The sequence below is a fragment of the Varanus komodoensis genome, unplaced genomic scaffold, assembly GCF_004798865.1.
Source record: "Varanus komodoensis strain SLA01 unplaced genomic scaffold, ASM479886v1 scaffold1, whole genome shotgun sequence".
In the NCBI taxonomy this organism is placed as follows: domain Eukaryota; kingdom Metazoa; phylum Chordata; class Lepidosauria; order Squamata; family Varanidae; genus Varanus; species Varanus komodoensis.
Window position 1 is genome coordinate 28,276,142 of NW_025335268.1, and position 14,783 is coordinate 28,290,924.

Genomic DNA, 14,783 nt, shown 5'->3' on the forward strand with positions numbered 1-14,783 from the left:
GTGGGGTGATAGTAGTGCAGCAGATAATTGCTTTTCGTTGTTTTAAATTGCACATTTTGTTTATTTATTTAAAACATTTTTATTTACCGTTCCTATTTAGTCTTAGGACGGTTTACAGTATTAATTTTGTTCTGAGCCGCCTGGAGTCTGAGAAAGCTGTCCAATAACTATTCTCACTGCTACTACAGTCAATATCTTGTAGCTCTGACAATTCAGAAAGAGATTTCAAAGCTTAATGTGTGTAATTATGTATTTTTGCAAGTCTTTAGCGGATCTATGTTGATGATGTAATGGGACTGGCCATGCCAAGGAGAACATATTCTTCTGCAGATAGCCAAATAATAGTGACAATAGCACATTATTTTTTTATTACTCCCTTTGAACTGGATCCTGCTCCACTAAAAGCAGAGCTGGGAAAGATTTTAAAAAGAGCAACCTAAAAGATTGACAGGCTGCAGAAATTTCCACGTAGAGAAAGAGTACAAGGTTTCAGGCTTTCTAGTTTAGAAAGAAAGCAAGTACGTGAAGGACGTGATAGAGGTGTCTGAAATTATGCATGTGGAGAAAATGCAGAATAGTAAGTTTCTCTATTAGAATCCAAGAGTGGGAAGGAGCCCGTTAGACCAGTAGTTTTCAACCTCCCACAGCTGGGGATCAGCAAAAACAGGAAACAGGAAAACCATCTCCAGGACTACAGAGCCAGAAATGAAAAGCACCTTACACATAATGTATTATGTGTATTAGTTTCCAAACACAATGCCGAAAGGAAGGAAGGAAGGAAGGAAGGAAGGAAGGAAGGAAGGAAGGAAGGCCTTTAAAACAACCAGAAACTGAGCAACAAAAAATACCAACAAAAGAACAACATACCGACATTGGCACAGCGTGGTTCTAAGCCAGCTCCCACCAAGCCGTCTCTCCCCACCCCCAACAAACACGATGCCAACTGAGGAAGAGATGGTGGAGAACAGCCAGCCCCCATGCCAGTCCATAGTGAGCAGAATGCAGCCCCCCATGGACTGGCAGAAAATCTCCCATGGACTGGCGCTGGGCTGCAGACTGGTGGTTGAAAACCACTGCTTTAGGCTGTCAAACCCAAACCTCTGTCAGTGAAGGAATCCAATTCAAAACACCCACACTGACGGCTGCCCAGAGTCTGCTTGAGCACTTCCAGTGAAGGAGAGCCCTCCACCTTTGTAGTCTGGTTGCTCTGGCCCACAGGAAATTTTCCCCAAGTTCAGCTGAAATCTGCTTTCCTGAAATGCAAGTCTCTCTGTGGGTGCTTGTCCTGGTGTCTTGGATAACAAAGCACAGTTGTGTTCCTCTTCTGTATGACAACTCTGTGTACTCCAGCCACCTTCTCAAGGCTGATCAGACTCAGGGCCTTCCATCTTTCTTCATAAGACTTTCCCCAATCATCTTTGTTGTCATATAAAATCTGTCATCTCATGAAGTTGAGAAATAGGAGATTCAAGAGGAAAGTACTTCACACATATGGGATTTGCCTCTGCAAGATGGCTTTGAGCAAGAATCAGCCAAAGTCTTGAAACTCACATTGCTAACAGGTATGATGGCTGGAGGAAATATGCCTCTGAGCACCAGCTGCTGAGGAATGCAAGCAGGAGTGGGATGCTGTTGCCAAGGCATCTGGTTAGCATTGCGGAAAAGAAGACTGGACTACCCAGGCCTGCAGTCTGATCCACCAGGCATCATCTTACGCTTTTCTTTACCAACTGAGAATAAGTCCCACTGAATTCCCAGGTGTGGGTTTCACCCAGGCTGTAAGCCCACACAAGGAAAGGCAGGGAGAGACCACCATATATAGGCAGAATCGAACCAATTGAATTCAGGCATGAGCCAATAAGCCTTTTTGTTAAGAACTTCTGTGGCAACCCATAGTACACCAGTTTGTTTCAAGCCCCTCTTTTATCCATATTGTCCTGTATCATTCCTTCCTACCCACATCCCAAAATGATTGTCTCATTTAGTGTGGCAGCAGCACCCATTGGAATAACATAGTGAAAGAGCTTAATTCAGGGTAGGGATGCAACAGCAGCAGTGGCAAAAATACAGAGATTGCTTCCCAGCATTCACCTGCACAGGTGAACCTATTGCTTGGAATCAAGAAAATGCTTTAGGCCAGGGTGGGCAACTGGTGTCCCTCCAGATGTTTTGGACTGCATCTCCAGTTACCCTCACTGATTGTTTGCTGGCTAGAGCTGATGGGAGTTTTGTTCCTGCAGATGTTTTGGCCTATAAATTTCCCACTCACACTTTAAACCATTTCTAGAAATCAGAGATAAGAGAAAGATTTGCATGCCCAGAAAAGATTGGTAGGGTAAATGGATTGCTTAGATTGCTTCCAAAGTTAATTCTACTTAAATCCACTGAAACGACTTGGGCCTAAGAGTGACATTGGATGCAATACCCTATAATTTTATCAAGCTTTGACAAAACAGAAGAGGAATATGTTTTGGGGCATGCTGCCAGTTTAATACTGCATTGTCTTTTCCTCATTTAATGATCATGTAGCATGACTGATGATTACCCAGACAGAAGTTCTGCAAAACTTAGTGAAAGTTCACCACCACATGCAAGCAGCAAACACAGCATTCCTTTCTTCGATGTTCAATGTGAAGCCAGAAGTTCTTTCTCCAGTTAAGCTGTTCTTATCTTTGTCATAAACATTGTATGCCGTCCATTAATCCTAGATTTCTCTAGGATTAGTGGGTGGCATATAAATTTAAAAATAAATCAATAAATAAAATACAACATCCTATGTGTCTACAAAGCACACAGGGCCACTTGGAGGGAGCCTTTAAAAATGCATATTCCTTTTATTTGTAGGCAGATACAATTCTACATATCTAGGAAGACCCAAAAGTATGTAACTGTTTTTTTTTTTTTTTTGGATCACTACTTTTGCTTCCAAATGTGTGTACAAGTGCAAGAGACAGGAAGATTGCAGGGGAGTTTGAAAAAGAGAGAAGGCAGTTGCATGATGACACCCGGGGGGGGGGGGCTTGTGGGAATACCTGATCCTTATCATGCATCTGTGTTGCTTCTGTAATCATTATTGGTCTATTCTTGGTCTAGTTATAAAAAAGAAAATACATTTCTATTCCATTTAATAGCCAGAGTTCTTTGGTTTGCTTACAAAAGATGAAAAACTTAAAATACAAAGGAAAACAATGGAAAAAAATCTACATACATAACAGGACACCTAACTGCTTAAAACAATTACAGAAGTGCCTGTGGGTGGGGTGGGGTGGGGTGGGGATGGGGGAGAACTCTAATCCAGCAAATCTAGTAATTAAGAACAAAAGTCTAAAACCAATAATTGCATTTGGTCACTGCTGTTTCTATTATTCTTCTGGACTTCCCCTTCTCCTTCCAGGTTAAAAAAAAGGTTTGCTGGTCTCCAAAAGCCTTTCTCTTGTTTAAAATAAATGCGGTATAATACTTGGCAAGTCAAAATACCACAATAAGCTGCCAGGTACTGTATATAAAGCCCTTTGCAAATCCTTGATACCTGGCTAATAATGGTGTAAAACAGGAGATTCTCTCATGGAAAAGTATGAACACTTTAAAGTTGAAATCAGATATTGCTGAGTGTTGGACAGTGATTTTCTGGAATATATTAAATAAATTTCCACTTATCTGTGGTGAGAATGTAGTAGGGAAATTCCCCTTCTACAGGAAAGGTTGCTTTAATACCCTTTGCACCTTATACTAAATATGAACAAGAAGTTGTATACTTGTCTGATACACACAAAACATTTCAGAAACCTAGTTTTATTGCCTCTGAAGATAAAAACATGTTTGGCTTATTTAACACAAGTCACAGACTGGTTGATGGACAGTTGAATGTACCTAGTTTCTGCTACCTTGGCAGAACCTGTTCTGTGATAACTCATGCCCTAAACAAGGGGTGGGGAAAATTCAATTCTCCGGGTTCCCCAGATTGCCTCATCCCTTTTCCCCCAAGGGTAGGGAGTGTCAGAAGTCCTTTCCTGGCTTTTGTGCAATTTTCCCACCCATTCTAAAAATTTGAAATGTCTCTGCAAAGACTTATTTATTGGCAGTTAGGGCTTTTTTTGGTCGTTGGCCCTTCCTCCTTTCATCTCCTCCACCACTGAAATGTGGTTCCACTGTGCTTTTCTGAAAATGAACTCTGCCCTTGGCCAGAAAGAGGAATCCCACATCTGGTTTAAACAAATCAACCTACATTCAAAAACTTCCAGATAGTTTTTATGTTGGTCTGTAACCAAGCCTAGTACATAGCTAACCACTGAGCTTTTCAGAGAACCACTCATCTCCTAGACGTTACCTTTGAAATTATTGTAGATTTAGGACACTATCCTATGGCATGTAAATATTCATAGAAGTCGGAGTCCCTCCTTCAGAAACACACTCAGAAGTCAGAGCTGGGACTCCAACTTTGGAGTACCGTGTCTGGCTTTGTAGGCAAGACAGTTCCTTTTGCGTTGCCTGTGGCTCCAAACTGGAGGGCCAACCTCAGGGCCAGTGTTCTGCAGATCTTCAGGGTATGAAGTATCCTGGAAGCACCACCTCAGTTTCCCTGCCCTGTGCTCCAGGGCAAAAGATGTAGATGGCCAAAGTCAGCCGCCTAAGTCTTTGTCAGGGCAGAAGTGCAGGGGCAACCTTTGCTCCTTCCATACTCCATAGAATACCCATAATCCTCTAAGTTTGGCGAGTTGCAAGTAGCCACATTGCATTCAGTCAATAAACTGAATCAATGATCACTGCTAATCAATGATTTAAGCCATCATTTAAAATTTCTATCAGGTCAGTCTTTAACTGGTTCACAACACTAGGTTTAAGGCACGCATGGTTGCTAGAACTGTTCAAGAAGTTATTCCATAGCTGGGAAGTACTGCACTAACCATCTGTATTAATGCAGCTCATCAGGATGAAATACAGCTCATTTCAGAAAGGACGTGATTGCCAGAAGGTGAAACTGGCAATGCACACTTCTGCCACAGATTGTATGTGCTGAAGCACAATTTTACCTTCTGCCCCATGCACTGGTTTACATTTCATAAAGAGAATTACATAAGAGCAGAGATCAGCATAAAAGACCATTTTGTTACCCAGATCTATAGATCAAATATCCATAGATGAGAGATATAGCTTGCAAACTGATTTCCAAAACAGTGAGCGAAAGTTTACCCTCATTGAGTGTCTTTTGTGTAATGGATAGTCAAGTGTCAGCCAAAGCAGAGCAGAACATATTTTGTCCATTAGTAATGCACTGGGGGAGGTAGCCCAGTGACGGTCCCTTTAAAATGGTTAAATATACATTCCCATGCTGGACAGAACTGTTTGTGCTACTATTAATTCATTTAAAACTTGGCATTTCTAAAGTCAGTTGTTATAAAACAAAGTCATTCCCTTTTGTCAGTTCCAACAAGTGTTCAAGACACACAACTACATTCCACACTGACATGGCAAAGGCTGCAACATATGCAAGAAAAGCCAGTTCTTCCATGGTACAAGGTCTGCATTTTGAATCCTTTGGAAGTGAGATGAAGTGTCAAACAGTAAGTCCCCAGTACTACCTCTTTAAAAAGGTCATCAAAGTACTCGAGGAATTACTGGAAAACATTACCTCTGACACCCAACTTGAACAGTAAGAGAAGAAAACCATGGCTGATACTGCTGAAAGCCAGCTCAAGAGAATCAAAGGTCACCCTCATCTTTCAGCAAAGGCCATTCCCAAAACCAAATCTGAAACATGAATGTTATAGATGTAAATCCTCAGTTTCAAGGCTAGGCAGCAGAATGTTCTTCCACCAGGTAATTAGGGATCTCCTAGTCACTATCCCAGTCATTAAATCCTGTTTAGTTTGTCAGACCAGTTTGTTTGGTGTTCTCTGCCCATTAGTCATAGAACTTTTAGTATGCTGTTCTTCACATGTAGCACATATTCACTGGGACAAGGTCTAATTACTTTATGTGCTTATTTTAGATGAATAACACAAATGAACAAAACAACCAAGCAGTACCACAAACAGGTTTGTATATGGAATCAATTCATGAAGAAAAGGTGAAGATCTTGTTGAGATCTTGGTCCATGCTTCTTGTGTTACGGTGCTGGCAAGTCCCTATTTCTTAGCCTCACCCACTTCAAAAGGTTGCTGTGAGAATAAAAATAGGCAATCTATGAACCCATGCTTGACTTCTGTGGAGGAAAAAGGTTAACAGCGACCACAACAGGATGGCAAAAAACAATGTAAATAAAAATTATCATCTTTAGGCAAAACTCTAGTTATCACTGAAAACAGATCAAATGAAGAGATAATAGCATGCTGGTATACATGCAGCACAAACATTTTTCAGTTAGAATTACTCATGATACTAATTTCAGGTTAGCTGGTCTATATTGTTGTAAGCCGCCCCAAGGCTTCGGCGAATGGGGCGGCATAAAAATGTTTAAATGAATGAATGAATGAATGAATGAATGAATGATGTCTAAGTAAGAACACCAGTTTTACTAGGCCAACCAAAACTCACACCAAAAGCTCATTGAATTATTGGGAAGTCAATACTTAAAGGCAACTCTAAGAAAACAAACAGAAAAAAAGCAAAATCAAAACAAAAAATCCCACAACTACAAAAATGCAGCACCCCCCCCCCCCCCCCCGGCACCACCACAAGCATGCAAAGGGACCCAGTAGCATTCTATCTGAAAAAATGATCTATTGCCATATTAAAACAAGAGATAATATATAAGCTTTAAAAAAAGCTAGTGGAGATGCTTCTATGCAGTGAACCCAAAATTACTGAACTTAAGATAACATGTTGCCAATTTTTCATTTTTCAAAGCAAGTTTCTATTTCTAAAGAAACCCTTACAAAAACTTAGCAAAACCATCCGTACCTTCCAGTCAGTTCTGTATTTTTCCATGCCTCTTTGCAGCCATTTCCCCCTCCACCCCCATTCTGCTGCTGCTTCATCACCAATTATCCTTTTACTTGAAAGGACTTGTGCTCTGTGTGATCTCATCCCATCAGGGATCATGCAGTGTACATGATTTCACAGCACCATTAATGGCAGTTTTGGCTTTTTGGTGTTATTACAGGCAAATGAAGTACAAATGGTGTGAAGATTAAGAGAAGGAAGGAAGGCATCCCCACTGGCTCCATTTCAATCAGAATTCTTTTAAATGCCATAATGCATATTCAAAATGCTTAAATATCTCCAAATAATTATGTTCGATGTTTAAGTATCTCCATACTCAAGGTAAGCAATGTAACAGTCATGTTATTTTTTTCTTTTGGAGAACAATATCCTCTGAACATTTGTGCATTTAATTAATATGTATCATCCACAATATACTCATAGCTAGCTTTTAAGATCCTGATGAAGGGTGCATATATTCAGAGGAATGTACTGTTGAAAGCAAGTATCTGTGGCTATTTCATAGCAGTTCCTGTTTTAACGATGCTCTTGGATTTGTTCCCTACCCTTTTGATCTTTATTCAGACTTTCCTGTGGGACTCAAAAACATTTGCATAGGTCTGCAGCCTCTAAGACTCTTCTTACACAGTTACGTGCATTTTGAATTTAATGGTCTTAAAAACATCCCAACAGGATCAGGTTGTTATTATTTTAAGTACATCAATTATTAGGAAGTAGTGGCAGTGAATTATGCAGAGAAAAGATCAGGTCATTATCTTCCAATAATACTTAATGATCAAAAAAGTTTCTATATTCCACTGAGTTTGTAAAAGGAATTCACATATTTGGTTTTCAGCAAACAACCGGAAAACGCCCCACCCCCATACTGCTTCATTACAATGTCTGAAAAACAACAGTATGCAAAGAAAGAGTTCATGTCTTTTTATTGAGATACATTACAGAGTAACTAAAGCCTTTTAAGGCATTTAGATGAATCTGTACTTAATACTTCAATCATGGTTCGTAATGTTGGGAAGGATTCTGATATCAGTGGAAGACTCTTGTAAGATGGTGAAATGCTGAAAAAAGAAAACGCACAGATAAATACACTGTGCACAGATGTACATTGTACATAAAGGTAAAGGTTTTCCCTTGACATTATAAAGGTAAAGGTTTCCCCTTGACGTTATGTCCAGTCATGCCTGACTCTAGGGGGCGGTGCTCATCTCCGTTTCCTAGCCGAGAGAGCCAGCGTTTGTCCACAGACAGTCTCCGAGGTCATGTGGCCGGCATGACTAAACCCTGAAGTGCACGGAACGCTGTTACCTGCCCACCGAAGTGGTACCTTTTTATCTACTTGCATTTGTATGCTTTCGAACTGCAAGGTTTTTATTTATTTATTTATTTATTTATTTATTTATTTATTTATTTATTTATTTATTAAAACATTTCTATGCCGCCCCTTGCCGTTGGCAGGAGCTGGGACGGAGCAACGGGAACTCACCCCGATGTGCAAATTCGAACCCGCGACCTTTCAATCAACCAGCCCAGCAGCACAGTGGTTTAAACCACTGCACCACCTGCAGTCCTACATTGTACATAGATTTGTTTGAAATACACCCAGTATTGTGCATTTTGGATTAAACACTCCAAAACACTTTTGATACACTAGTTTTCACCAGAAACTTCACAACCTAAGCCTTTGGTCAGCTGGCCACAGATGAAATTTGCCTTCAGAATAAGATAAAGATATCCATCCTAAATTCATTAAAACTCACAAAACAAATTAGTTATTATTTCTGACTTTCAAGCTTAATGTTTCTTTAATGTATAGTGACGCTATCATGAACATCAATCAAGAAAGCTGATAAATAGTTCTAACCCAGAGTATGATACAATCCTATGGAGATAAGCATCAGTCTGCAAAGCATAGCACTATTTAACCTCTGCAGTGAATTATGTTAATCAAAATAAAAACTTGTCTATGTGGTGATTTTAGTCTAAAAAGAACTACTTTGTAAGAAGACACGGTATCTGAATGGTCTTGCAATAATCAGACACAGGATTATTATCATTATTATTATTCTATACTGCCCAACAGCTGAAGTTTTCTGGGTAGCAATAAAAGATACTGTGTATAAAAACATATTAAAACATCATTAAACTTTTACAATACAAAAATTTAAACCACATATTAAACAGTTTTAAATATACAAAAAACTGGAAGAAAAAAATGCAGAGAATATAGACACAGAATGAATATATGCAGAGAATGAAACAGGGATAGCTGCTATGTGTCGGAATTATTAAGTACACAAGCTATCCTAGCTGATAACTGCAATCATTATCTCCATACACACAGTTGTATGAACTATAAATTATCAGAGTAATAGACTACTTATCAAATGGAAGATAAAAGAACTTTTCTAGGACATACGACAGCTTATGCTTAATAAATGTCAACAGTAATTTTTACCTTTTCAGATGCAGCCACTCTTTTGCTGTTTTACTGAAAGTCTCTGAATCAGCTGCCGTCATGGCTTCAAAGTCAACTAACTAGAACACAAACAACCAAATGTAAAAATGGTAAAAATAACTATTGGTTGTAAAAAAGAACTCCCAGGGCAGCCAGAACATACCTACACATTGAGCACTAGTTTTTAAAAAATCTGTAATAATGAATTGGCTGCATTGTACACTTTTGTTTGCCTTGCATAAGATGCCATGGGCGGCAGTTTCCATGCCAAGTGAAAAGTTCAAACCTGGTTTGAACTCACTTCTATATCAGAAAATTGTGCCTGTCCTTGAGATGTAATGGGTATTTCAAGGTAGTTTCAAGGATATTTAGTTTACCTGCTTCATAAGTAGTCCCACACCACGTTTTCAGCAGCTTTAAATATGGAAGTAAAATGCATTTTTAACATGATGTTTGTCAGACCTGATGTCACAAACATAATGTCAGAAGCAGCTTTTATCTCAATTTCAATGTATTTTGTACAGAACATACCTTTCCTCTAGGAATCTTTCCTGATACTTCTTTTCCACTTGCCATCAGTGCTCCCATGACAATAGAATAAGCTACTATACTATAACAAGAAAGAAGTGTACAAAAAGCACTTTTGAAACATCAGAACATGCTTTGCAGGTTCAAAGGTTAACAGAAACCCTTTAAGAGAGCCTACACTTACATAAATCTTTTACATCAGTACAATGTTACTGTTGTGATCCTCCTGCACCTATTTCAAACATTGCAAACTCATGTAACATTCAACAGTGCAATCCTCTTTCTGTCTACTCAGAAGCAAGCCTTGGCTGTGTTCAGTATGACTTGTTTTCAAGTGTGTTCAGCAGGAGTGATGAGCTGACTGGATGCAGCCTGTTGGGCCTCCCCAGCCAGGCCCTAGTTTCTCACCCCAAGTCCTGACTTCCAGCACCACAGCTCTCCCCTTGCCCCACCTTTCACTGAGCTGATGAACAGGAAAAGGAGAGAAGATGGAGTGCAGATGTCAGTAGAGGGATCTCTTCCTTCCTTCGTGAACATCTCTCTTCTGTGGACATGTCACTTGGCTTCCAATGCCAATAGCTGAGAAAGGGAAGTCCATTCCTTAGTACTTAGTCCAGAAGCCAAGAGACCTGTCCATGGAAGAACAGACTCCATTTTCCCTTTATGGGCCTTTATGCATTTTTCCTCTATTCATTTCCAGGCTGAATACTGGGACCAGGAACCCCCTTTTGCAGTGCTAAGGCAGGAAATGAATAATATTTTCTGGCATCAGCAGCTGAATCTACTACTTTTGCAGCTCAAGGAAGTGTAGTGGAAAGGAGAGAGTGAGCGAGCAAGAAAGGGAGGGACAGAGGAAGAAGCTGGGTGAAGGGGAAAAAAAGAGTGGCAAGCTGCCTTCTACTCCTAAGGAGTTACAAGGAGGTGGAATAAAAGGAGAAACAGTCGTTCTTTTTCTAGTAAAAGCTGCGTCCTATCAGAACAATTTGACACTAATAAGCTCTACTTGTAAGAGTAAGTGGTGGTTTGGCAGAATTGTCATCACTATGCACTATTCAGGGCTTTCTTGCTTTTTCCTGTAAGTCACTAATTATTCTAATTATTCCTTGCTGACTTTTGCCTTTGGCAATGCCCACTACTGGCACGCAGCCCCCAGAGGTTCCTGCATGGGCGGGAGGAGGAGGGAAAACGTTCACCATCCCAATGAATAAGATTGCCCTGTGAGTCACATTTTAGCATATGGAAAAGAAAATGAAAAATTTATTCTTGCCTATGTATTACAAAAAATAGGGTAATTGTATTTTCATGAATTGTGCTCCTATGAAAGAATAACACTGCCTGCATCAATGCAAAAATGTTAAGAAATCGGGGGTAGGGAGAAAATACGCAAAGTGTCTCATGTTACTGATAAGGTAGTATCTTATATCACTCCATGAGCAAAATGTGAGCAGCCATGTATTTAGTTATATTGCATATGAAGAAAAATACTAACCTTGAACCTCTGGATAGAGGCATTAAGTTATAGAAGTAGTATACAAGAGATAGGATTAGATTGCTTACAGCATCTGACTCCTAAATAAAATAAAATCATATATGTAAAGTCAAAAATTGAGATATTCAGACAGAAATGTATGAAGCAGTTTACTGAGTTTTGCTTGATAGAAATGATGGAAATATTGCAATATATAACATGGGTTATATTCCTTCCTTCATCATCCTTCATAAAAAGCATGTAGTTGCATCATAGAAAGAAACATGGAAACCCTGACCCTAATGGTAGAAAAAGCATCATGGTTCATGGCCAACTATAAATCAGGAAAAGACATCTTCATTTGTTCAGTCCTTTTAGTTTTGCATCCGATGCTGCTGTTCGTCAAGCTGTGATTTAAAAAAAATCAGGAACTCATCCGCTTTTTTGTTTTGTTGGATTGTAAGCCACCCTGAACATTCACAGAAAGACAGAACAGAAATGCTTTTAATAGGTTGCATCCAGAATTACTGTGGAGATAACTCTGCTTATGAGATGTTCCTGTTGGAAGAAGTGATGGGGATGCAAATTTAGTCAATTTCTCCTCCCTGCCAAAGAGCTAAGCTGGAGGATGGGGGAATCCTTCAGTGCAGTGTGGAAAGTGGGAACGAGGCATAGAAGCAAATTGGCAAAAATAACCTCCCTTTCCTCCAGCAGGACCCTTCACTGGATCTTAATCCTTTCTGAGAATGAAAGAGGCCCTTTCATTCACAGAAGGGATATTCTGAATACAACCCAATAAAAATAAAAGGAATTGTGCTGAATGAATAAGCTTGTAAATATTATTACAGGCATGGAATGTGCTTTACTCATAATGAATGTATTTAATGGATTGGCAGATTATGGCCAGAATGCCACAAAGGTGTTTAGATTCATGCAGAGGGCTTGTGCCAGTCCAGTCCCCCTCCTTTTTTTTTATCAACTGACACCTATTCACAAAGTACTTCTGAAATTCCCACTTTGAGCATGGCTTGCCATGCAGAATAGGAAGTTGTTCATATTTTTCTCCAAGTCTAAAATTTGCTTGAGTTCATTGAATGAATTCTACATCCTTTTATTTGGTATTTAAAACAATGAAGGGCATTACCCCAGGTTCTGCAGATAAAACAAGTATCTTTCCTTTGGTAGTTAAGTCTTTATAGAGAGCATCTATTTCTGCATGATACAGTTGTGTTCTTTCTTCTGTTGTCTGGGTTTCAACTGAAAATAGTATGTTCCCAATCCTGAAAAGTATGTGCAACAGTGCATATATAAGTATAGAAGGTAATTAGCCCCTCAACAAATCATTTCAGCAATTGCCGGTTGAATATAAGATTAACACAAAGTAACCAACTCTCTTTTCTTTCAGACTTCAAACACCAACATTAAAAAAGCTACATCAAATAAAAATCCTCCCCCTCTTTTTATTGTAGCAAAATATTTTTAAACAAGTATTACCAAAATCACCTACACTGATATATGAACCCTAAGGAATGGAAAAAAGCATGACTAGATGGTACTCAGTATCCACATGAAACACAGTGTGCTTTATTAAGTGTTCATATGTTATGTGCCTTCCTTTCCTTCTCTCACCTGGCCAAGAGCGTAAATAAACCCAAGTTCAGTTTCACTTTAGCAAACTCCTGGCTTGCCATTATATGCAAACTAGGAATTGTGGAAACTCTTGTCAATTGCTAAACAAACCAGTAACAAAACCTTGTGTTATTCTATTGGTCTATTTAACAAACTAGAATTTATTTTAAACCACAATTCCTGAGTCTCACATAGTGACCCAGCCAAAGATTAGCTTAAGTGAAACTGAAATCTGGCTTATTCCTCTTCTGCTGCTTTGGAAGGGAAAGTGTGTCCTTTCTGCTCATGAATGTAGTAGCACTAAATTTGCTTGTTAGTACCTGGCACTTTGAGGTTTCCCCTACAGAACTGGAATGTAGACTAGAATATGGGAAAGTTATACTAGTATATTCTTGGTGAGCAGGAAAATTATGAAGAATGGAAGGCAAAAGTGCCATGCAAATTGTGTGCACAGATGAGACACTTTCTACGTGGATAAATCTATAGTGGTGAATCCTATCAGGGTGCAACCCAGTTGAACTTGGAGGCTGAACTTGGAGGTTCATGCTCATCCAGCACAGAGCAGGAACAGCAGTGGATGCAGATACAGTCTTCACCTACCTGAACCTCCCATTCTGCATTACCACTAGATGAATTTTTTTCCTGTATAGCAACAGTGTTTCAAAAGGGCAGGGAAGGGATTGAAGCGGCTTTAGAACACCACTCCAGTCTTCTCCCTTTATCGCCTCCTGAATTTCCCCCTTTAGACCCTCTCTAGGGTTACCCCAGGGAGCAGTTGCTGAACACTGGTGGCAAAAAGGTGGGGGAGAGGAATTGGAGCTGGGAATCTGAATCATGCAATGCCCTCCACGTATGTCAATGGGCCACATATTACCTCATTAATTGCTTAACCATCTTGTAGGTTGCACAGCTAGAAAGCAATCAATGAGATATTCAATTAAAGCAGAGAAAATACATCTTCACTAGAGATGGTTGGGGCAGAAGTCAAGTCTCTGTGACATTCTTAGCCAGTGGCTGCAATAGCACTGATTAAAGCAAAGCATGGTAAGCTTTTTTGTATAAAGTTACATGGCAAACTAAACACTTAACATACTTATCGCCTGTAATGGTAATAGTAAACCCATCATATTCTTTTCCAGGATCTTTGAGGCTTGGGACTTTGGTGTTGACAGTGAATCCATCTCGTGTTTTACTGTTAAGCTGCTTTCAGACAGAGGCCGAGAAATGAAAAACAGTGTTAAACACATTAAGACAGTTTCAGATTCACTATACCACGCAATGAGGACAGCAATACTCCTGAAAAGGCAAGGCTTCTGGATAAGGGTAACAATCCAACAGAAGTGTTTTTCCTCTTCTATTGGATAATTTCATTTCTTACTCTTGGGCTCTTAAAATGACAGGAAGTTTGCCATTACTGAACTGTAGGCAATATAAAGTAGTGAGCAACTGAAGGCCCTTAGATTAATTCCAAAAGCTCCCCAAAAGCAACCTGTGTCAGAAGTGACCTGTCCCTTCACTGGAAATCCACTGAGCAGAGAGGGAGGGGGAGGAATGAGAGAGGAAGAGAGAGAAATTAAAGGAGGGTCCTTCCCACTTTTGACTCTGTCCCCTTATTTTTACTCTGTCCACCATTAGTACACAGTCCCCAACAATTACTCTTAAGGGAATATAGTTTCAACAGAACTATACGCCAAGCCCCACCCCCATGGAAATACACTAATGTGCAAAAGTCATGGTTCATTTGCTTGATTGCAGTTCAAC

General features: G+C 39.7%; 1 protein-coding gene across 5 annotated transcripts in view; it reads right to left on the reverse strand.

Moving 5' to 3' along the window:
• Window positions 1-7,848: 7,848 nt before the first annotated feature.
• The window catches only part of TTC13 (tetratricopeptide repeat domain 13), a 40,215-nt gene continuing 33,280 nt past the window's right edge, over window positions 7,849-14,783 (reverse strand). For 2 of the 5 annotated variants that reach the window (XM_044420789.1, XM_044420780.1), the window contains 6 exons: window positions 14,116-14,225; window positions 12,538-12,673; window positions 11,415-11,494; window positions 9,929-10,007; window positions 9,398-9,477; window positions 7,849-8,000 (listed from right to left, as the gene is read on the reverse strand). In XM_044420789.1, the coding sequence (XP_044276724.1) occupies window positions 7,889-8,000; window positions 9,398-9,477; window positions 9,929-10,007; window positions 11,415-11,494; window positions 12,538-12,673; window positions 14,116-14,225 (597 nt within the window). In that variant the 3' untranslated portion in view covers window positions 7,849-7,888. Of the gene's footprint in view, window positions 8,001-9,397; window positions 9,812-9,928; window positions 10,008-11,414; window positions 11,495-12,537; window positions 12,674-14,115; window positions 14,226-14,783 lie in introns of those variants that run through there. The other 3 variants (XM_044420798.1, XR_006413796.1, XM_044420771.1) reach the window with 3 other exon arrangements.